General features: G+C 37.6%; 1 protein-coding gene across 4 annotated transcripts in view; it reads left to right on the top strand.

Annotated features, from left to right (window-relative positions):
- Positions 1 to 24,867, top strand: part of Nfia (nuclear factor I A) — a 356,002-nt gene that overhangs the window by 162,266 nt on the left and 168,869 nt on the right. For all 4 annotated transcript variants that reach the window (XM_076860285.2, XM_076860282.2, XM_076860283.2 and 1 more), the window contains one exon: positions 21,192 to 21,257. In XM_076860285.2, the coding sequence (XP_076716400.1) occupies positions 21,192 to 21,257 (66 nt within the window). The remainder of the gene's footprint in view (positions 1 to 21,191; positions 21,258 to 24,867) is intronic.

The following is a 24,867-nucleotide window of genomic DNA, read 5'->3' as shown; positions in this document are numbered from 1 at the left end:
CTGTTGTGCAACTAGAGGTCAAGTGGTTTAGTGGGGATGGCAAAGAGCCAGGTGAGGACTGAAAGTGTTCAAATAAGAAACAGAATATGAAACCCAGTAGCCAAAGTATGGAAAGTTTTCCCAGAGAAATTGCTGTTTTTGAGAGGACAGTGGAAGAGGTATGTGCTCCCTGTTAGAATAACCATATCTAAATAAAATAAAATTTGTCTTTTGTTGTGGTTTATCTTGGTGTTGACTGGCACCCCAAAACAATAATGAACAGTTGTTGACTAAGGTGACCTCTCCATGCATTTGTAATCAGGTACATTCTTTCATTAAGGCAAGGATAGCTATTATTGTTACTATTATTTATTATTATCATTTTTAATCTATTTACTCTGTCTGGAAGTTTGGAATTCTTTTGTTTGTTTAATTTGACATTGCTGGTTGTACTGCTGCTTTACAGTGGGGCTCAACTGAGGTGCTTGAGTAAGACTCCATCAGCATTTAAGCACTTTACTTGGTTTATTTCACGTGTTACATCTTACGTCATTTGTGGCACTGAAAATGAGATTGCAATTCCCAGAGTGCTGGGATAGTTCATTCAAAGGTTAGCCCACCTAGTTTACAGTAGTTCTCTGTAATAGAATTGTTACTAATTTCCACTGTTGTTTTTGGAGAAAACTGTAGACTATAATTATGTGTTAGCACTTTTTAAACAGCTCCCTATATTGTCATATTCTTTTAAATGGGCTCTGTTCTAAAATGACCTTTCATGTTTTGATTGCAAGAGTATAGCTTGCAGGATCCATAGCTAGCAAAATACAAGGGTCCAGTAAATGATAGAGCATCAACACAACTTAGTTAAGCTCCTGTTAGAATCTCTAGCACTGCCCTAGGTTTAAAGGGGGAAGATAGGAGGGAAGTAGAAATTCCCTGTCCTGTAACAATTGTGTAGTCCTGTGGGAAGGCAAGATACTAGATAGAATAGCTCAGTGCCCCATGTAGAGAAACAACAACAACAACAAAACTATGATAGTTATACAAATGTAAAAATGCTATCTATTTAGCACATTGTCCTGCATCTTGGTGGCCTGCTCAGAAATCAGGGTAAAAATATCATCTCCCATAATAAGAGGGAGCAACACCATTTTATATTCTGGAAAATGCTGCCATCTCTCCCTCAAATGGCAGATATCAGCAGAAAACTAGTCATCTGGACACACCCTTCCTCTGCTACATTTCATTGCCATATTAGTAATAGAATTTTAGCGTTGATTTAAAAGACAAGCCTGCCTTAAAGCAGATTGCATAGTTTGCACACTGTGAATTGTAATTAAAGTGTAAGGGGTGCTTATTATGTCAACAACTGGCATGAGAACCCCCGAGCAGCAGGTGACCCCTACCATGTGACGTTTGTGACAGCTAGGATCCCCTTTTCACTGGCTTAGCAATCTGAAAGTCCAAATTGAAAGAAGCCCAGAGGCTGTATATTTCATTAGATCCCAGGGGGAAGTACGGGGTACAGCTTCCTTCTGTTTTCCTGGGAGGTCGCCAGAAAGTTTGTAGAGCTCTGTTTCTGTCAGAGGCTCAAAAGAGAAAAGAAAAAGCACACACAAAACAAAACAAAACACCATACACACCACAAAACCATCCACCAATCACCCCCAGGACCATAAATTTGACATTTCCCACAGTCTCTCTGAGGCCACAGTGTTGCTGTGTCAGCAATGTGCTTTGAATTGTTTGAAAGGAGGGCTCAGTGTTCTAGCATTTAAAAAAAAAATGTTTAATCTTCAGTATGCAGGGATTCTTTTGGTGTAAACCCAGGAAAAATTATCAAGCATAGATATCATACGATGGCTTCAAATTCATTTGCATCATGCATCACATTCTCCTGACCTTCTAAAATGGGATAGCAGTCCGAACTTAGAAAGATGAAGCCACACATATAATAAAGGAAACAGAGCCAGGAGCCATGCCATATGTAATTCAGATCTTGTTGTGATGGGTAAACAGTTTGAAATGTGGTCACATTAGAAGTATGCGACATTAGGAGACTCAGAAACTTTAGAGAGTAGATTTTGATTGGATTCCACTATGAAAACAGACTCCCCACTCAGATTTGGGTTTTGGTGGAAGGTTTTGGTCTGTAGTCACCCAGGAACCTGACTGACAGTTGCTGGAGTGGGTTAAAAAAAAAAAAAAAAAAAAAAAAGTGGCTCTCTTTTCTTGGCATCACACAGGGATCCTAGATGTCCTACTGTCATGGAGTTTCCATGTCCCAGAAATAGCTTTGGCTCTTTGCTGTGTGATACAAATCTTTGGTAATACAGACCTTTTGGTAGTTGCTTTTTTATTTTTTTAAAAAATGTATTTTTAACCGATGCATAAAAACTCTGTGGATTAGTGGGGATGCCATGCAATATTTCAACACACGTGTAATTGTGTAATGTTTAAATCATTTTAATTATGTATTTCCTCAAACATTTATCATTACTTTATGGTGAAAACTTGCAAAAATCTTTTCTCCTAGCTTTTTGAAATTTACAGAACATTATTGTTCTCTAGAGCCAGCCTGCTATATAGTAGCACCCCAGAACTTCTTGCTCCTAACAGTGACTTAGTTCCCATTGACCAGCCTTTCCCCATCCTGTCCCCCTGTAGTTGATTTTGAATTGGGTCTCAGGTGTCCCACATTCACCCATGTGGCTCTTGCTAGTCTGCCCCCAAGAAGGCCAAGTGTAAGCTCTGTAGGAAGCACTTCTAGTCCTTAGCTTGGCATACTGTTTAGTCCCTAAGTGTTGTTCTTAAATCAGAAAGTAAGAATTCTCTGAACCCAGATTCTATGTTTCTTTTATTTCTAATCAAGAGGGAAATACAACCAGACAGTCAATTGATAATTGCTGTTTGTGGGCTTGGGTGTGACTGTGTATGTGTAAACTTATGGTGGCCTAGAAGAGAATCACAAGGCTTGAGAGAAAGTTGCACCATTTTTACATACTTGGTAAATAAAAATTAAAGCCTTCCAACTGAGCTCATTCAAATGTTATAATGAAAGGACAACCAGTTGTTTTTATTACAGGCCACCTATTGTAGCAAATTTGCAAATACATTTTACTTTTAGTTTTCAAGGGCTGTTCCTTTACTGAGCCAGAGGGAAACCCAGTTTCTTTAGCTGAGTTTTACTCCAGTTACCCAGAGGGGTGAGGATCGAATAGTTAGGAGATGTAGCAGGAATTGGTTTGTCTGCACTGCCTTGGGGTAGCTCAGGAGTGACCACTTTCTGTCAAGCTGGAACGTTGTCTCTGGCCATGAAGTTTTTAGTTTTTAAGTGATGCTTTTTTTTTCTCTCTCTCATTGTATTATTGAATACTTAATAGTATTTCCTTGATCTTTATTCTTAGTTCATCATCATGTTTCATAGGTACTGACCTGCCTTGAAAGCATGCATTATGTTATTTTATCATCTGTATAAAAATCACATCACTTCATGGATATTTGAAATATAGTCTGTTAATAAATAGCATCCAATAACCATGTGGATATATAAAAATATCCATTTTCAGAACTTTTGGTTAATTTTGGAAATGGCATTCTCAACTTTAGATTAGATATTTTAAAAAAGAATTTTAAAGTATTTGAAATTGGGCCTTTATGAAGCCAATGACAAAAGCAGTTCAGTTGAAGGAAACAGCATGTGGCAAGTAGTCTACAAGTTGGCGTGGGTCACCAGCTGACGTTTTCAACACAGTTTGAGGTCCATATTCTTAGATACAAGCTAGAATGAAAACCAAAAGAAGCTTTCCATATTATATTTATAATTATCTAAATGACACTTCTCATTACTTATTTGGTTGCTGTTCTCCTCCCAGTGACAGCAGCCTTATTGATGTATAAGTCTAAACATGGTGATTATGCAGCCATAGATATGAGACCAGGCATCACATACCTAGGAATTTTTGGGGGGAAGGATCTAACCAGATTCACTGTAAACAAAAAATTAATTCTAAGCTTCACCTTGTTCCTCCTACTATAGAAACAGAAAATGTTTTTAAGGACAGATGTACTTAAAAGTTTTTCAAATTGTCAGATTTGTCCTATAAGTTGAATAATCCACTTTCCTTTTAGATTCCAATTTTTATGGTTTATGTTTCACATATTACATTATTTTATAAGGTTATTGTGAATATTAGGTAAAATGTTTTCCATCTCTGACAGAAGGAAGTTGCTCCCATATGTCTAGCCATTTCAGGAATGTTAGCCTTCCTTAGAAAAACTAGCTTTTCTTCCAGATTGGACTTTGTTTCTCTAAAGAGGTAAGTCTATAAGCCGTCTCTGGAGTGGCTCTTGCTGAGAAGTCTTGCCCAGCTTCCTCTGATCCCCTTTCAGGCTTGCTTATTGAACATTTACTTTGTGCACACAGTGTGCCTTCAAGTGCTCACACCTAGTCAGCAATGGAATGCACATGGGAATTACACACACAGAAATGTAATAGGCTCAGAGCTCCAGTCTCAGTCACCAGGGTGAAGAGGGCCAGAGGAAGGAGTGATTAATTCTGCCAAGACAAGGGAAAGGATTCTGACTTTATCCTCTTCTGCACTGGATAGCCTTCTGATTTCAGGAGAGAGATCTGTGCTGTAGAAATGTGATAACAGGAATGGGAAAAGAACATAATTACTTTGCTCGAGAAGGGAATTGATGTAAATAGGGTGAAAGCAAAACCAGAACTATACAAATTGACCAAAATCTTTTCAAATGTTTGATAGAAAGCACTGGGCCAAGTGTTACAGTTTTAATTAATGTATTTTAATGACAATTGAGAGTTAATAAACACAGTGGGCACTTGTCCTTAAGATGAGTGAATATATCAACATATTGTTGTTCTACAGTTGAGAATAATTGTATGGGCCTGTCTGTGCAATACCAGAGTGTTAATTAAACTTTGCTGTAGTCCATCATTCATTCCTTAAGCAGTGGAACTTTTGAGTTTGCAATAGATGATCCTCTGTTGCAGTTTGGGTTTTAAACTTAGCTAAATTGGAGTCTATAGAAAACAAAATCAAAGGGATGAGAGAGGTGAGTTTTTTGCAGTCGTGAATTTGTCTGCTCACGGCAGAGGCCCCTTAGGCCTCAGATATCTTTCCCAACTACTTTTAAGGATAGGACATCTATTTTCCACATCAGTTTTCAGAAAAATATTTGTACCCATCTGTTTTCTTTTCACATAAATTTTCAAGCAAATGTCTCAGTGAGGCAAGTGAGCTTTTCTCTTCCACGGTAGCTTCTTTGCTCTTCTATACCGTGTTGTGTTCTGCAGTTGGTCAGTGGGTCTTCTGAGGGTGAATATCCACCCCGGCCTGCAAATGTCCTGTGATACAGAGTTGGTGAGCCTTTTGGCATTCCATCTCCAGTCCACACTGTAGGACTTGGCACCCCAAAGGCATGTAACAAAGTTATGTGGACTGAGTAGCTGGAGTAGATGATCAAGGAATTTTAGTAGCTTCCATTTCTTTGGATGCTAAATGATTTCTAACATTTCAGTCAGTACATCGATGACAATATTTCCAAAGTTATTTCCGGTTTATTGGTGACATCCCAAGTTCCATCTAGTCTTTTTTGTGATCATTAGTTTCTTGGGATGTGTGACTCTTAGGGGGAAAAAAGTAAAAGATTTAAACTCAAAGAATTGATGAATTTTAGGGGAAATCTAGAGCTAACCTAGCTTAGTGGCCTTAACTTAGAGGTGAGTGAGACCCAGGGTTGTAACCATCAGTTCTGGGAGGATGTGAAGCCAAATGCCTCCCGGCTTCTCCTCTGCTGCTCTCACATTTGCGAATGCTTATCTAGACTAAACGGGGGATGGAGTCCCCCTGCAGAGGGAGTTGGAGGCTGACCTCACAGGGGATGCCACAGACCTCAGTGAGGGGCCAGCGCAGCTAGAAGAAGGCGAGCTGGCGACCTGCCTCCCTGCGAAGGTTACTTTTCTTATTACAACAAAGCTAATTAGTGGGTTTTCTAATGTAAGAAAACGTTGCTGTTAGTAAGTTTCCTCCGTGTGCCAGAAAGCAGATGGTGGCGGTGAAGAGTGTTTTCTTTTGCCAGGTTTTGTCTGTGCTTTCTAAACCTGCAAGAGATTTGCTTTCCCAGATTCAGATTTCTGATCTTTTTTATTTTAAAAACAGAAATAGAAACTTATATTTAAATGTACTTGCATCATGTGGTCTGTTTGACATATCATGGTTACTTGAAAATGTTGAGTAACATTTGATGTTTTCGGCAAGAATTTCTTCTCTTAAGAGTCTTGGGACTTTTGAATGTTGTTCTTTGGTTTCTTTCCTTATGGAAATGGAGAGTTTATGCCTCTGGCGTGCCATAATAGGGAGTTTTGATTGAGTTAGGAAAAGCAATGGATAAGATCTTCTTCTTTTTTGTTTTGTTTTGCTCCCAATTTCTGTATAAATACCAGCTTTCCTCAATAAGGTTCCTAAGAACGTGCTCCTATTCATTATGATGTCAGTGTGTGCAATTTGAATAATTTATTTCTCTACTACTGATGAAATGTTACTCTTTCTGTTAATTTAAAATTTTCTTTTTGCCTAGTGTTTTTAATGAAAGACCTTACAAATATGTTTGTTTAAAGTTTTCTCCTGGGAAGTCTTAAGCATGTCCCTACAATATTAGCGTGGTGGTATTAAAGCATAATGTGTGTGAGAGTAAGGAAAATTGAGAGGACATATGTTTGTAGTGGTGTAGACATGAGGCTGTTTTGTAGATAGACTTGCAGCTTTGTTGACTAAGACTTTAATTTTTCCCCCTTTCTACAAGAGTTTTATTTAGAGAAGAAAGATAAGTAAATCAAATCATTAGATGAGTTGTTAAAGTATAAAGTAGAAAATGAAAGCCAACTTGATGATTTATTGGAAATAATTTGGGTAAAAGTAAGAAGAAAATACTGTCCCCAAATACTGTTAGTCTATTTCCATTACTATAACAAAATACCTGAGGCCAATAACTTATAAAGAAAAGAGTTTGTTAAGTTTTATTCAGGGGTCTGAATGCCAAACAGTAATGGTCTCAGTTCTGGGAAGAGGATATGTAATGCATATTCTGCATTACAGGAGAATATACAAGAGAGAGAGATGTCATGTGATAAGTCAAAAAGTCAGAGAAAGACAAGGGAGGGGCCAGGCAACCAGGGTACCAGAAGAACAACATTATTTTTTCCAAGGGACAGTACCCTCAGTGACCTAAGTACTTTCTACTAGGCCCCACCTCTTAAAGGTTTCACCACCTCCCAGTACTGCCACACTGGGGACTAAGCTTCCAACATGTGAATCCTTGGAAGACAGACTATATGCAAACCAGAGCTGTTACTAAAAGGAAAATCCTCCTTAAGGAATTGTGTACTGCTTTTGGAGGTGATAGCATCAAAGGAAATGATAAAAGGGCTTTCAGTCCTTCTTTTTGATCATCTCCACGTTAAATTCTTCTGTTATTGTTCCATCCATCTCCCAAACCAACCTGGTAGCTCAGAGACACTATGCCATGTATGAGTTCACCTTTAATTCCAGAATAAATTCTGATTTTTACTTACATATTTTCCCAAGTCTGTAGCAAATAAAATTTCCTATCTTTGTTTCAAGAGTTACATTTATGTCACCTGCTCAAAGGATCAAAGGATACTATGTCTTTTGATACTATTTTCTCTTTTGTTTTTGGTACCAGGGATTGAACCTGACCACTGAGCCACATCCCCAGCTCTATGTGGTATTTTATTTAGAGACAGGGTCTCACTGAGTTGCTAAGCACCTTGCCTCGCCATCACTGAGGCTGGCTTTGAACTCATGATCTTCCTGCCTCAGCCTTCCAAGCCACTGGGATTACAGGCATGTGCTGCAGCACCTGCACTACTTTCTTTTTTTAAATCATTTTTCCTTTGACTTTATTTTTTCCACTCAAACTATATCTATATGTGTGTGTATAATATATATTTTATAGTAACATAAACAAACAGGACAGAATTGAGGAAGGACATTCATAGAGTTCAGTCAAACATGATTGAGTCACTGTTGATTTTTGGCTTATTTAAGACTGCAAACCTGAAAAGGTAGAGGTGATACTGAATTCACCCTGAACACAGGTCAGTGCTCTAGTGGGGCTGATGCTGTGGGGTGTAGGCATCGCACTGAAGCCCAGCAGGGGTGGGTGTGGGTGAGGACGTGCAAGTGTGGGCATGCTTAGCCACCCGCTTTTGTTTTCCACGCTGGTCCCTCACCTTCTCATAAGCTTTTGCTCATGCATGTGCCTCCACCATGACCAAAATATCTGAAACTCCAGATTGGGAGATTTGTGATTTTTGTTAATAAAAAACAAACGAGGCGTTTCTGACTTATAGCAATCTCTGCCTCTCCCTCCCATTGCTGCCCAACTCTGGAAAGGGTTCTAACTTGTAGAAACTCCATGTTTCCAACAGTGGAGGCGATGGGAAGTAACTACTCTTAGAGAACAAGTGGCGTACACTTTTATAAATACGACAGAGTTGAGTGAATGGAATTCTTAGTGCGCCTGATAAGCTCCTTCAGGACTGAGCAACATCTCACAATGCTTTGCAGACCACAGGTGATGATAAATATTTGATTGACTGAGAAATAACAAGCTTCTTCTTCCTAAGAAAGGTTAATTATGAGTCATTCTTGGGAGTGAGGGATCTGGGCTGATTTTTGAAAAGTGAAGCAAAGTTCCAATCACCCATTTACACTTGTTTTCTGAGGAGAGATGTAGAAATAGTACTTATATTAGAGAAAGACCTCCTAGTAAACATGACTTTTTATTAAAATAAATCTAGTCGATGAAAAAGAAGCTTTAAAAAAATCACATCCTGAAGATAGTTCATTTGGCTAATCCTACACAAACTATTACTAGGCATTGTATGGCAGACAATTTAATTTTAGGATTATTACTGAGCAAATTACTCATCCATACTGAGTTACTGGGATGGAAAATACTTTTATCTCCCACCCAACATAGTCCCAGGGAGAAAAAAGGAGATTGCATCCTAAAATGAAAGCCAGAACGCCATATAAAATGAACTTTAGATGAAGGTGAGGGAATGAGTGTGTGGTATCCCCAGATCAGTGGTGGATTTCTGAAAGCTTTTTTTCAGGATTTCAGACCTAATAATAAGTAAAATCATGTGTTTGGGTTATCTTTCCCCCTTATTATAAGGAATGTTTGCAGTTTTCTCATTTGTATCAACTCACACATTTTTGAAATTTTATAATCCTGTCTAGCTTTGGTTATAGATTAAAGTTCACTGGAGAATCACTGTCTAATCTTTTCAGCATGTTCAACTGCTAGGAGGATACACAGGACTTGATGGCTTCCAAGTGTGGTTCAAACATCCAAAGCACTCGAGATTAGCACCATGTGAAGAAATTTTAAAATATTGTACTGCAATTAATTTTAAATAACTTAGCACTGCATATGTCAGGAAGAAAGCCATGATAGACTACAAACGGAAACTCCTAAAAGTAGAATGATTCACTGAAATCATTTAAATCATTTTATCTATCATAAGAACATAGAAGCAAAAAATATGTGACTGTTTCCACTTGAAAGAAGCTTGAGTACATTTTGAAATGTTCAGATTTTACCCGAGCTTCACTCTGGGAAACTTGAGGAATGTTTTTGGATTGACCAAACCAGTAACTCTCTATATTTGTGCATATTTGTTATAGATTCAAAAATCAAATGATTAGGGAAAGTTATTGTCAAAGTGGAAAATGAAGTCACATTACTTTAAAGATAGATACTTGAGATGTTTTAATCTGAAATAGTTCTTCAAAGTATTGTCCGAGGGGCTGAGGTTGTAGCTCAGTAGTAGAACACTCGCCTAGTATATACAGGCCTTGGGTTTGATCCTCACCTCCACAAAACAAAACAAAAAGTATTACCCCACATTCTAGAACCTTTCACCTACACTAAGTTCTTTAAAGGATACTTTATTCAGTAGCTGTTAGAACAAAACATTTTCTAATGTTTTAGATGACAGGATAGGTCAAGTTATAAAGAGAAAACACTGTTTGTGGGCTTCTGTGGTCAGGCGTTGGCCCAGTTACTGCAGATAAACATTTACAACTCTTCGTGGGCTATTTGTGGTCATTTATAAGTAGAGACAGTCTTTGACTTTTAATGGCTCTTGCACTCACGTTATTTCTGACTGTGCTTATGGTCAGCAGCAAATAAGCTAATAGCACCCAGTTCCTTTGGATGAAGTGAGGGTCCCAGCCTTAAATGCAGCTGAAAGACCCGCAATGCCATTGCTAATGATCTTTCTCAAACTCAGAACTCCAGGGCTGGAGACAACTTTCACAGGATACAAAACCACCTTCATCTTTGTAGCTGTTGCAGCCTGGAGAGGTGAGAATTTACATGTCCAAGGGGAAAAAAAATGGGCAATTCAGGACCAGAAAGCAGGCTTTCTGACACTTTTACATTCTATCCTTACCCCATGGAGTACAACACCCTCCAGCCAGGCAGCCTCCCCAACACCAGAAAATCCACCCCAAAAGATCGGTGGACATCTCCCAGGATATGCCCTGTTGTATTTCATGGCCTCAGAAGAGCTGTTGTTTCACTTCTTTCAATTCCATTTTAACAAATATGGATTTGGATCTATATATTCCAGACACTATGCTACCTGCAAGTAAAAATAAGACAAGAAATAAAAATAGGCATTGTGATTCTTTAAGTAGTTTATATATTTTAGAAAACCTGATCCTATGTAATGTACTGTTTCAGAATTACAGCGCCTCATATTTTACAAGGTGCTTTAAGTCATGCCATTCAGTTCTCAGAGTCTAGAGAATCAGATATTTGGGAGATGAGTAAATCGAGGCTTAGGAAGGGAAGGGGCTTGCCCAGCTCCACAGTTATAGGAAATGGCCAAGATGGGGCTCAAACCCAGATTTTCTTAAACCAAGTCCTTTGCCCTTTTCACTGTACCACAGCTGCCTCTGCTAGAATTGTCACTTCTGTAAAAAGGAGGACACTGGGTCTGATCAGGATTAGCATTCAGCAACTGTGTATGAAATTGTTTCTAAGGGGTAAAATCTTATTTTTAAAACTTAGTTTGATAATTGACACCACTTCCAACAATGCTAATTTTGCAGTGATAGTCCAATATTTCACTTAAAAGAACTCTGTCTAAACCTGTCTATCTCACTAGAAAAGCTATCCCTAACCATTACCACTAACAGTTAGGATCTAGGCTCCTACAAATATTGTTTTGAGGATGCATTTAATGAAACCAATTGCTTTTAACACCAAAAGAACACAAGAAACTACCCAGGTACACAATAACTTGTTGCTCTACCTTAATTTCATCAGCAGACAGAATTCAGTCAAGAGGGGATGGCACAGAATCTTGGTTCTGTCATCATGCTGATCCACTGTGAGCTCCCTGAGGGCACGGGCCTGTCTTTCTCCATTCTGTATCAGGAGGTACATAGGACACAAGGCACATAGTGGAAGCTGAGTGAAATAATAGGTGAATAAATGCAATCAGTAGACCCCCAAAATTAAAAAGGAACTCGTGCCATTTTAGGAGAATGATCCAGTATCACTTCCCCTTTGGTTACAGTAGTGGTGTCAACATTGCTACCCCTGCAGAAAATCCCTGAGTTGTCCAAAATCTCTAGTTACCTCTTTCAGCAGTGGTGGGACTTGTTTTCTCAAATGCTTCCACAGGGGTGGGGACAACAAACCAACCAACCAACCAGCCAGCCAACCAACCAACCAACCAACCAACCAACCAACCAAAAACCTTCCTGACTTACCCAACCACAGAATCTTCAACCTTCTATTAAGTGACTCTACTTTGGGGGCAAATTGTTACTGTGTCATTCTCATTCTGTCCTCTCACCAAATTATTTTGGTTATGTGTATAAAAGGGCCCAGTTGATTTTTGAGAATTTCATCATTTTTTCCGTGGTTTTAAATCTCTTCCCTTTATTTTCCTGTCCCTATTATACCAGACACCACTACATCATAATCCTTCTTCTTCCTGACCAGGAGGGAAAATGTCACCGTAAACCCCACCACCTTGTCACCCAAAATTCCTAGGGAGCCTTAGCTCTGAGGGTCTTCTTGAGGCCTTAACCTTACTTTAGACAGTTGTCATTATCTTTGTCTAAAGGTCATAGCTAAATTGAATAAAAGGAAAGCTGTGTTTTCCTGTCGATGCACAAAGGCAGTATTGACTTCCCTAATCCAGTTTGCTGAGGGGTGAGAGAATTAAATTAGATATCTAAGCACAGAAATTGAGAGCCTTTGAAAACAAAGATAAGGAGACAAGACTGTATTTTCCCTTTTCCTGGGAGCTCTGTGCTCAAGATTTTGCAGGTGTGTCATCTGATCCATGGCTTGCATCGATCAAAACTGTGCCAATGCATATTTAATTAGCAAGGGGACCCTGGATGCATTATAGCCATCATCCCTATATTGAATGGACTGTCAGACTTGCTGCACACTCCTCCACCCCACCCTCCCTGGGCTCTCGCCCCCTCCCCCGCCTTGTTTGGGAAGCTTCTGCATTTTGTCTGAGCAGCTAAAAAGTTTCTTTGTTTTTAGCTGCTGATGCATAAGGCGCCACTGAGGAGAATACAAACAAGTAGAGTCCTAAAGTGTTTATTTTGTCTAGGAAGACAAGCTAAACCAATTTGGTTCCTTTGGTGAGATTTTCAAACCCGGTTGAAAACCAACAAGAAAGACTAAAAGAAAAGAAATGCACTGTTCAACTATTCATGTATAGATTTTTTTTTTTTTTTAAATAGTTACTTTAGGACTAAACTAAAGAAGATTCCAGGATACCTTAATAATAGAAGTAAAGAATAAATACTCTTCTATTGTTTTATTTTAAAAGCTTCCTGGCTTTGGTTACTGCATAGGGTGTTGTTACCAAATATTGTATTTATCAGTTTAATTTGGATGATAAATTTTACTAGGAATCTGTCATACCATTAGAGAATACAATGAAAACGGAAAAGTTTTTTCAGATAGAAAGTGGATAAAAAGTTGGAGCTGGATTTTTTTTTTTTTTTTTTTTTTTTTAAGTTTCCAAGGTTTTGGGGGTACTTCCTTTGGTAGAGATTCTTAAAGTGGCAGGAGGTTTGGAGTCTTGCCACTGACAGGTTACTTTCTTGGATTATTTTCACACAGGTTCCAAAGCCTCAATATCCAGACAGAGTGTTGTCTGATAAACAGATGTAATGCACCATGTCTGCTTAGAATAAAGAGCAACAGACTGTGAGCTCATGTTTAGGACTCATTTAAACTCACCAGCATGGTCTTCCTCTGTCCTATTCTACTTTTGAGGTAGCTGCTTGCTGGTAAAGTAACAAGGAATATTTTTTTTTCCTGCTACAATTTGCTGCAGAGACTCATGGGAAATTAATTTGCATACATCTTGTTACAAAGACTGACTACTTCCTGGCTTAGACAAAGTGTTGCCTGATAAACAGACTTAACACACAAATGTCTGTCTGGAATAAACAACAGCAAGCTGAGATTTACATTTCCATTATCAGAGATAATCTCTTTCCCAGTATATGGGAATTAAGAACCTTTTCTTTAAAACCAGGTCTGTGATGTGGATGCTTTATATTAGAATCACATCATGTGTGGATTGGGGTTGATTTTTTAAAAGCAAATGAAAAAGTTGTTTGGATGAGAAAATATGAATGGCAGAGATAACTGTTTTTTTTTTTGTCCATTTATAAATTTCAAAACCAGGTTTATTTTATTTGACTCATAAACTATCTTGTTAAGTTAGGCAAAATGATCACTAGTGTCCCCATTTTACAGATGAAGAAACTGAGATCTAGTGTAATTAAATTATACAGATGAAAATTTTAGGATCTTATCTTTTAGCCATTTCATACTCCTTTTAATACTGAATACAATTTCAACAAAGTTATTACTTATGGTCTACCTGAACTTTAATGGCATGGTTACTCTCAACAGAGGGCATTTTATTATTTTATTATTTTTATTTTTGGCAGCACTAGATATGGAATCCAAAGCCTCATGCATGGTAGGCAAGCACTCTGCCAATTAAGCCACATCCCCAGCCCCGATTATTTTAATAAATTACTTTATGGACATCTACATGCAAATAATACATACAGATTATAATTCAGTTGTGTATCACTTTTATTTGATATATTTATTTTATAACATGAAAATGTATAGAAGCATTTTCTGCTGTATCTAAATGACTATATGAATAGTCTTCAAGTATATTTATATCCCAAGACCTAGTGTTGTGGTTCATTTTAATGGTGAAAAAGTGACTAAAAGGGTGAAGTGGAGCACAATTCTGATATGTGATGACTTTACCGTAAAGGCCTTTTATGTAGGTCTGTGCTACATTGGAGTGGGTAGGTGACCAGGTCGCCTTAGCTACTTGAGTTCTAAATTAATCAGCAGGTCACCATCACAAGTCAACACAGCCCCTCTAATGGGGAAAAAAAAAATAGTTCAAAATGATGGTCTAAACATTTTGTCAAACAAAATGTGAGAAGTGATAAACATAGTCCAAGTGTCATGCTTGCATATCTTCTATTATCACCAACTTTGACTTTACTTACGTCACTAGCAAAGCTGATCACTCCTTGAAATCAGCCTGATGTGAAGACCAAAGGCTTAAGGATTGAGTCATTTTGTTTTTTACTCTCAGAGTGACTGAATTTAGCATTTTTAAAGATTAGAAATGAGTCCCCCTCACTGTCATCTCACAATAGTTACGCCATTTAATTTTTTTTCTTAGCGTGTTAAAACTGTGTATCATTCTGCAACCTCCTTGTGCACATAGAAAACTAACACATTTATGAGTAGGTGATAAGACAGTTGAATCACTCTTCAACCTAAACAGTCCCATCCTGATACACAGTCCCACTAAACAGATGGGCCTTGAATACCAGCGTTAATGCCAAAAAATCTAATTCCTGCAAATTTAATATTTCACAAATTTCTTGTTCAAAAAGGCATTACAAAAAGAATACTTTCAAGAAAGAAAATGGTAGTAAAGTAGGTTATGTAACAATCTTAAATAGGCCTTGAAAATGCCATACATGGGTGTGGCTAAGGGGTGAAGCTCCAGAGCAGCTGGCAGCCCCCGGGTGGTCCTGTGGACCCCTTCCAAGTGGCTGCTGCATGAACACAGCCTTTCCTCTCCGCCAAGTCCCACGTGTGCAAACTAGCTGAGTTCTTTTGGAGCTAGCACTTCCTCGGCCACATCTCCCTGTCTCCCTTGGACAAAGAAGGACTTGCTCTGCATGCTTTAATTACTGCAGTTCTCACGTAGACCTGCAGTTTGGGATTGCTAGTGAAGTGGTAGAGATCAAATTTTGTATTTTAAATGTAAAAATAAGACTTTCCATTTGAAGAACCATGGACTGTTTCCTTGGAAAACATAAAGAAAACTTAAATGGTATAACCTGCCTCATAATTTTTCTGTTTTAAGAACTAGGTCATTGCATATTAATTTTTCATTAGGTGACCCACAGTTATGTACATTAATTGACCTGCAATATCGGTTTGGTTATTCTCTGTGTATAAAGGATTTTTATCTAGTATCTAGAAATGCTAATTATAATTGCATATTTTTGGCGGTCCAGATTTAGGATGGTATTACAGATTTCTGTCTGTTCTTCATTGGACCATGATGAATAATGTTATATTTGGCTGATGGTCTTCTATTCATCAGTGTTTACACCTATGCTACAAATTATATATACATATGTACATCTGTACCTTGACATTTTGCATTCTCAAATAAAGTTTTTCAAATATTTCTTCTGACATCAGTCTTTAAGGATGTGGTCTTACTGGAAAAATATAAAATATTCCTGAATGTTATCAATATTACAATAATCTCTTGAATAACAGCAACTGTGAGACCAGTAAGCAAAATGTGACTCTCATAGTAATTTGCTTTTCTAGATTTCTTTACTGTAATAAATATGGTAGAATACTAGGTGATCAAAATAGAATAATTCTAAACCTTACACTATTAATCAGAAATATTATTTTTATTTATTGTAACTTCATGGATGTAGAAAAACGAATTCTTTGATCTGCCTTTATTGCAAAGTACTCATCTTCTCAAACCATAAGAAACAAAAACATATCTAAATTTTGAACAGCTTCAAGGGCTACAATTGCCCAGGGTAACTGTTTATCACAGTCAGAGTGTCACTACCCTTATTCTTTATTTCCTTTTACCCCCAGAATTCTCCTGACTCTTCATTAATTTGCAAGGAAGTATCCATTCTTTCTTTGCCTTTTATTTATTATTATTATTTTTTACACTATAAACAATCCCAACTCTTTCCAGTAAAATTTTCACTGTTTTTCTTTCACTTGACTAACATACTTTCATGACTGGGTGACTTCTGTTTTTTTTTTTTTTTTTTTTTTTTTTTTCATATCATTTAGTTTGGGAAATTTCAGACTAGGCACAAAATTCTAACAAAGGCTTTTCAGACCTTGTTAGCCCAACCATTTGGGGTGTAGGGAAACTTAGGTGAAACTCAGGCAAAATTATCTTTCTAGTGGAACTAGAATTTGTGCCTTATGGCCATAGACTTTTGTTGATAACATGGGAACTGAATAGGAATTACACTGGTGTGTTTAGGGGGGCAGATTCTTCACCACCAAGTGTCTGCTCTTCTTTATCAGGCTCTTCACAATAGCAGTGGTTAGGATTCGGAGGCACTCTGCAGACACCCCAGGATGGGGCTTTCCCTAACCTTTGTGTCTTTTGAATGCACAAAATAGTCCTGCCATCCGTCATTTTAGCCCTTGTACATTTCTGGAGGGCCTCCTGTGTCTCAAACACTGTCCTTGGCTCAGCCTCTGTGGTTTGTGGGCCAGCGGGTCATAGGAAATGACTGTCTGCAACTTTCAAACACTGCAAGATTTCCAAATCACCCACAAACTGGAGGGATGCACCTCACCTCTTCTGCTGGCTTCCAAGGAGGGGAATGTCAAACAGAGATAGAGGCCTTTTCTTCCTCCCTTTGTAAGTTCCACACTCCCTTTTCCAGTGTGAGCTTAGTATATTTTTCAGTGGTTCAGTGTTGCTGGCAATGGTAGAAAGCTGAACAACAATGGAAAATTCATCAGTTCAGCAGTTATTGAACTCTGTGGCCAGGCCAGGCACCCTGTCGAAGGAACTGTAGGCAACAGAAAAAGAGGAAGGAATTCTTTTCTTTAGGAGCTCAGGTTCTCATAGGAGATCATTTAAAATCACCTTAGTTCACCTATATCAGTCGAACCATGTGAGCTCTGTGCACGATGAAAGATGGACTGCAGGGGAGAAAGCGCTTTATTCTAGGTCAAGGACAGAGAAGATTTAGCAATATTCCATCTTTGCTTTTTGCTTAAAGAACATAAAATAGAAGGAAGTGATACCTGCATTTTTGTCTCAACAGTTTTATTGCATTCACATGTCTTTGTCATTCCTTGCCTTGCCCAAAGAACTGCTGTGTGAGGTTCCGTGCCCCAATATGTACCTAAGTAACAAATCAAGCACAAGGTTTCTGCTCTTGTCCTGCATAAGCTTAGTACAAGAAGGGGAGACTGATTTGTAGACATTATGATTTATTTTATTCCTTTCCCTAGTGATTATATTGATAGTGAACTTTGTCTGAGTACTCTAGCAATATAGCTGTAGGCGCCATAAAAATGCATAGATGGATGGCTACCAGTCCAATTAAGAGGTCTTAACCCAGCCTCCTATATGCAAACCCTGTCTATTTTAGGTTTAAATTTCTGCTCATAAATTTTTAAAAAACCAAAAGAAACATCGCTTTTCAAGGTTAGGTTGAAGTCTAAGGTTCTTTAAACAAAAAACAAATCCCTAGATGGGAAAAAAATTGATAACCCTAATGTACTTCCTCACAATAGCTTTTCCATCTCCATCATTTAAATACACTTTAAGGAATACTCTCTTTATTGTAAAATATAAATCTTTTCAGGGGTAGCTGGGGATATGGCTCAGTTGGTAGACTGCTTATCTAACATGTCTAAGTCCCTGGGTTCCCCAGCACCACCAAATATGTGTGTGTGTGTGTGTGTGTGTGTGTGTGTGTGTGTGTGTATCTATATATCTCTATATATCTATCTTTTGGCTTTCAACTGGGGAACAAGAGAAATTCACTGTCCCAGGGCCTCAGATACAAGAGGGGCATCTAATCTTATGCACCTGTTTGTTTCCTGGGGCCGATAATTATTTCAGAGGTGATTGGAGTCAATAAACCACAGCATGATTATCCAGAATAGTAAGATATAAAGTTGCATTGGCTTCGGACAGGTCTCTACCAAGTATATAAAATAGAAAAGTAAATTAATTGTTAACCTTCTTGATAGTATTTTAATGCAAATGCTTAAGAAGGAGATTTTTCATTTGTATCAATTATGTATGGGTAGAAATTCATTTGCAATTCTGGCCATCTGATTGGCTCCATTCTTAACAGCATCCATGACCTTTTGCTGTATCAGAAAAAGTGCCCCTGTGTCCATCCTTAGCATAGGATAGTTACAGGATCCGGTAGTTTTGCTCCCTGCTGGTTCAAAAAAGGAGACAGTATTAAATGGGCAGGGTAGAAAGTTACTGAAGTTTTTAGATCATTCAAATTTTCTGGTGGACCTTTGGCTTTGCCTAACCCTTACCAGGATGGGATACTTTAGTATGCAGCTGCTGGGTGAATAGCAGTGTCTCTAGCTCTTGAATAAAAATTGAGAAATTACATTCTGTTTTCAGTTTGGCTAGATGCCTCCTCCAGTGTTTGTAACTGAGCTTTCACGAGAGCGCCGCAGCCCCTTACAGACCAATTCTGAACATTTTTGCCACTCAGTCCTTCACTGTTGGTTTGCTTGTTTTTCTGTGGCTTTGGAATTTTTAAACTAACCTTAAACATACCTAATATTCATCTTTTATTGCTGTGGCATATTTTCTATCATTTTGTTATTTTTCTATAAAGGTAGGGTGGCAAACCAAACATAAATGTAAAGTGAAAAGAACAAAGAAGTCTACTTTCGGATTATTAAAAAAAAAAGACTTGGGTCTCTCTTTATTCCTTTTGTCTTAACATTATTGGATAAATATTAAAAAAGTCATTCACTATTATATATCTAAATTAATGGAGATGAAAGATGTTTTCCATTTGTTCATGGAGAAGCAATTAATTGTAAAGGTTTTACACCTAGAAGTAGAATGTTGGCTAAGCTATCAGATAGAGAATTATATTTCCTAGTATTATTCCAAAGAAAACATTGTATCTGGCAAAATTTTATATACCTGTTTTGGGATTTGATCAAGAAGAACTTTAGTTCTCTTAAAATGAAATTATATATTTTGCTTTAATTTTGGGTACAGATATTAATCTTTCAAGACTTTCTAGAACAAAAATAATGGAGGCATGTTTCTCCTAAAATATGCTGAGTTATTTCTAATGGCAAAGTGATAGGACCCTTCCTTAGGAAAAAAGAAGGAAATTATGGGATTTTAAAAAAATTGTATGCTCTACATGTAATATTAATAATTAAAATTTCAAATGTGATTATAATATAAATTTGTTTGCATTTCCAATTTTTAGTGCAGGCCTTTGTATTTAATTTTATAGTTTTTTTCTGAAGGATTCCTCCCTCTAAAATTTTTTGATAAATCATGACTTTTGTTTTTGTCTTTATTACACAGTCGTTACAAGAAAATTTAAAACTGTCATTTTGCCAGACTTAAATAAAAATTTGCCTTTTTACTTTTGTCATTTGAACCCTTAAATAAACATTTTTTTTTTTTTGGCTGTAATCATCAAGGTTAAGATTATCTGAAAATTTCAAAATATACATGTTCTTTATAGTACTTTCCTAGAATTAAAATCTTGATTTGTTTAAAAGCAGGAAGTCTTTTTTTAATAATAAATTAGCATTTCTAGTCTAAAGTCACTTTGTGCAATATCTCCCAGAAAGATTGGTGATACTATATGTCTGTTGCAACAGAAGTAACATTTTCAGTTTAATCACAGTTAAGTGCCATGAACTTTCGATCTTACTTTCAACTTCTTGCTAAAACTCGGTCAAAATTTCGGAGACCTGATTCTAACCCTGTGAAGTCAATGTAAAGTCAGGATCCAGCTTTTCCACAGATTATAAAAGGTTTTAAAATTTTGTTTTAAAGAGTTTGTGTGCATTAGTTTTAAAATAATGTTTTAAACTATCTTAAATCCCCAAAAGTGCTTCACATAAAAAAATTTTCCCTATGAAATATTTTTTCTTGATTTTTCTCCCTCACTCCCAAGTCCATTATAAATATGCTTGCTTCTAATTCTATGCAATTCTTTTAATTTAGTTTTAATCTAATTTTAAAGCTAAATGTTACTTTATTTTAAATTATTCTATTAAGAAATTAATTGAATTAAAAATTTTTAGTTCTAAAATCTGATTATGAAAGAAGAAATCGTTTTAATTTTATAAAGGTGTACAGGAATCTGTTTTTGCTAATAAAGCCCTTTAGGACCTACCTAATGCATCAGTGCAATAGGAATACAGTACTTTTAACATCAGAGGAAAACGTGTACTTTCAGAAAGCCCTTTTTGAGTTATACAGTTATCTCAAGTGCGTGTGCTAGAATATTAGAACTCTGGTACTGAATGGTGTTAGCCTGCATAATCTGTTGCTGCAATACAGAGCTAAATATCAACAGAGCTTGTTACTGTTGTTTGGGTTGCTTTTATATACCAGTTTCAAAATATGTTTTGACACTTTATTATGTTCTGGATCAAGCTTCAGATGTGTGTAATGAAGGATGAAGTCTTTATCAGACTCCAGTGTATAAATAATGGAGAAGAGTGGTTTGCAAACGGTCTGTCTATAAGAGAATGGCTTCTGAAGAGCGTCGAGCTCTGATCTGGCACCAAGCAAAAGCCACTGGAGGTGGAAAAGAAACTGAGAGTCCTCTCAAAAGGCACTGGCTCCTGCCCCGCCCCTGTTTATCTTTCCATCTTTCCTCTTCTCATTTGTTATGTTGTTTCTCTAGTTTCCCATTCTTGGTGTAGAGGCTGAACCTTTTAAGAAGGCCGGGCACCCCTGATCCACTTTCCCTCACAGACCCTGTAATGTTTGGCTGTATTTTTATGTTTTTCAGATTCGAGTCAATCTGAAAGTCCCAGCCAGCCAAGTGATGCTGACATTAAGGAACAGCCAGAAAATGGTAAGTTGTGTGGGCTGTGGCTGTTCTATCAGAGTGCACAGCAGCCAGCAGCTGGCCCCGCACCTGGATTCTGGGCTCTGCCCTACAGGCGGCCCGCGGCAGGAACAACTTTGAGGATTCAGAAAAAAACTCAAGTAGAGATTTCTTTTACAAGGGCAAATTCCTCGTTCTTGGATCACCCTAGCAGCCTGGCTGCCCCACCAGGCAACACTGTCTGGGTACTGTGAGGACCTTAATTCCCAAGAAAGATGATTACTGGCACCTAATTAAACTACGAGAGATAGGGTTGCTTTACCAAATCGGATGCTTTTACAGTGAAAAAGGGGGAACCATGGTTTTTTCATGTTATTTTAGTTCCCTTTTTCAAGTGACAAATGCAGAATGATCTTAATTAGTGACTTAAAGTCATTCATGGGCAAGTGCTATTGAAGTCTTTTAAGACCTCAACCCTTTCCTTGAAGAAATCATCTCTCTACTTTTGAAGGATTTTTCCACTTTGAATTATCAGATGTGTGTAATGAAGGATGAAAGAGTAAGGGTATAGGAGAGTCTGAAGTTCCTCAATTGCACAAATACATCAGCTTCCAGTTGCAGAAACTTTATTAAAATAAAATGCCTACTTAACATATACTTTAAGTATAATAAAGACCATCCTGGGTTAGAATTTTAAATTGAGAAAAACATCAGTTTGAATGAAAACAGAAGTGAAGTAATAATAGTCCCTCTCCTATGCTAAACATTCTGTGAGGTGCTTTCACAGATACCATCTCATAAAATTCCAAAATGGTGTTCTTGCCTCTGTAATGTTGAATAGGGTGTGAAACCTCTCAGGTTATGGATTTATTTCTCTAAACTAGGGTAATATTACATGCCTATGGAAGAATTAAATAAGATTACATATGTAACTTGCTTACCATGCCATTTTTGGTAGACTGTGTCCTAAGAAACATGCTGGCAGCGAGTGGGTATTATTCTTGCCACTTTTCTTGTCCTGTAATCCCACCATACTTTGTTTTTCATCTACTTCAAATGTCCTCATTTTCTTGTATCTGTCTTCCTTTTGTTTTCCTGTACATTTTTCCACTTTGATTTCCATCTGATCTTTTGGAAAAGATAGGTAAACTGTGGGATGGAGGACTGAGCTTGCTTACCACAAGAGATAGCCTATCACTGATTTCTCAGAATATGCTTCATTTCCTGCACCTGTGAAATTCTTTATTCTGTCACTGGGCTCTAGCATTAAGTGTAAAATCTCTGGCTCTACTTGTCCCAACCCTGGTATTTTGGTGATATTTTCTTTATCAAACGTGTTTTTTTAGAGCAGGCATTTTTTTTTTAAAGGGGTGGGGGAGACCTCTGAATGTTGGTTTTCAATGTCATAAATAGCTACATATTATTTTTTTGTTGACATTTTAAAGAGTGGTTTTTATAGACTAGTTTCGTTCTTTATTTTCAACTTGACTTATGGATGATGGACTGTATTTATACATAATCTTCCTGAGGGTGTGTTCAGAGATACTTGTTTTATTTCCATTTTGAGGATCTCGCAGGCTTAGGGGTGTGCGGTTCACGTATTTTGGTCTGGCTGCCCCTCTAGCAGGCCTGCGATTCATCTGTCTTCATAAAATGGCCGACAAGCTGTTCACATGCAAATATAAATTGAGAGCAGGAGAGCCTGGCATGCTTTTCTGGAGCTGCCTGCAATACTGATATTGTGCGTTTTTATTCCAAAAAGCAACCAAGATCAAGCCTGGATTTTTAGGCCAAAGGCATGGCTATACTGGCCAAGTTTGCTTTTAACCCTGGATTACTTGGTGCTACCCCAAGGATTCATGGTACCATTTTGGGGAGATCATGCAAGTTCAAAGAAAGTATTAACATCGAAGGGATAAAGTGACAGATTCCTACCTTTCAAATTTCTATGTATTTCAAAGAAAAATAAATAGGAGCTGCTTTGTCTTGAACAACCTCAATTGGAGAAATATCAGCATACTCGATTTCCTCCATCTGTTCCTTGTCCACCTCAGGTGAAGTTACTGGACAAAAAATTACTTTATTCTCTGTGTCTTCCTTAAAGACACAGAATCCTTAAAGGGAATAAATGAAGATCGGCAAGGTATTTACAGGCCTTAGATGACTGTCTGCTCTTCTATTGCTTTGAACAAGCCGGTGCTCCCCCTTGTTCATTTCCCCAGGTTGTGAAGATGAGTTCTGTTTGTTTTTGCTTTTGATTTGAAAGCGGGAACTCTTATAGGTATATCAACAAAGCTCTATGAAGTTTTGGAATCTTGCTGGATGACGAAGTGACAAACTCTGCTCTTCAGATAAAGTGAACACATTACTCCTTCCATATAAATCCATATATGTATGGGAAAATAATCCTTTTATCCCAGCTCTTGAGAAAGGTAATGGGAAACGAATGCTTTTCCCCTAGTAAACCACGGAGACTGAACAGACAAATGGTAACATGCCGTTCCATCCAAACTGTAAAATGAGGCCATGAAACTTTACCTAAAGTGGATGCAGCTGTTTCTTCCCTGTCCAACTAGTCTTTTTTTTTTTTTTTTTCCCTGTAGAAATTTTGCTTTCTTTACTTGAAGTTCCTTAAGACCTAACTGTAAAGGAAAACAAATCTTTGTCCAGATTTGTTTTCAAATGGGAATTTCAAGGGAATTATTTGAAGCCCAGATAAAATGTGAGAATCTCTGAAACTCAAAATTGGTACAGTGGTTAAAAATTCTGCCTCTGGAGTCAAACAGATCTATGTAATGTACAGATTAATTAAGTAGCTGGTTAGCTGACTGAGTGAACTTTTTCTCTAATCTCAGTTTTCTTGTAAGTAAGATAGAAATACTGAAAGAACCCACCTCCTGAGTACTAAAATGAGAATATGCATGGGCAACAGCACAGTGCCTGGTTCAAATAAGGACCAAGGATAGCCAGGACTACTCTCCAGTTGTAGCTTGTCATAAACATAATGAGCACACATCTTCGGGAGGCCAAAAGCTGGGAGCCTTGGAGTGAAAGGGTATGGTATCAGAAATAAACCAAGACTTTGAGAGACATCATTTGTAGGTACCTACTCTGCTCTGAGGGGCCAGAACATAAATTTCCTTCCTAAATCCTCATAATCCCCACAACGCCATAGCAATATCACTATTCAGTTCTGTTCTCACACTCTGCTTGTCTGCCGTGAGTTTGAGAATTAGTAAACTGCAGAAGTGACTTAGAGGTGCTGGAACCTTCAGAGTGCGCCCTCTAGAAGGAGATTTTAGAAAAAAAAGAAAAGAAGAAACCCAGAAACCAAGTAGAATCAGGCTTATTAAAAACTATAAACTCATCAAGGGTAGGATTCATGAAAAAATCCTTTTTTAAAAAATAAGTCTCGTACAGCAGCTGGCTCTTTGCCTTGAACTTAAAAAAGTATCTGGTACTTAACTTGCTCAATGAATAAACTTAAAAAATAGATGAATGTGTTGTCATTATCCCCAACTAATTTTTGACTGTCTACTCAACGTTGAGTTACAAAAGTTTTTTAAGAGGAAAAAGATAAATAAATAAAGAACCTCTGGGAAAGCTGACAGTGTAATTGGGGTGTGGGGAAAACTAT

The sequence above is a fragment of the Callospermophilus lateralis genome, chromosome 7 (assembly GCF_048772815.1).
Source record: "Callospermophilus lateralis isolate mCalLat2 chromosome 7, mCalLat2.hap1, whole genome shotgun sequence".
Lineage (NCBI taxonomy): Eukaryota > Metazoa > Chordata > Mammalia > Rodentia > Sciuridae > Callospermophilus > Callospermophilus lateralis.
The sequence above is the reverse complement of the archived record's forward strand: the minus strand, read 5'-3'. Positions and strand labels throughout refer to the sequence as shown.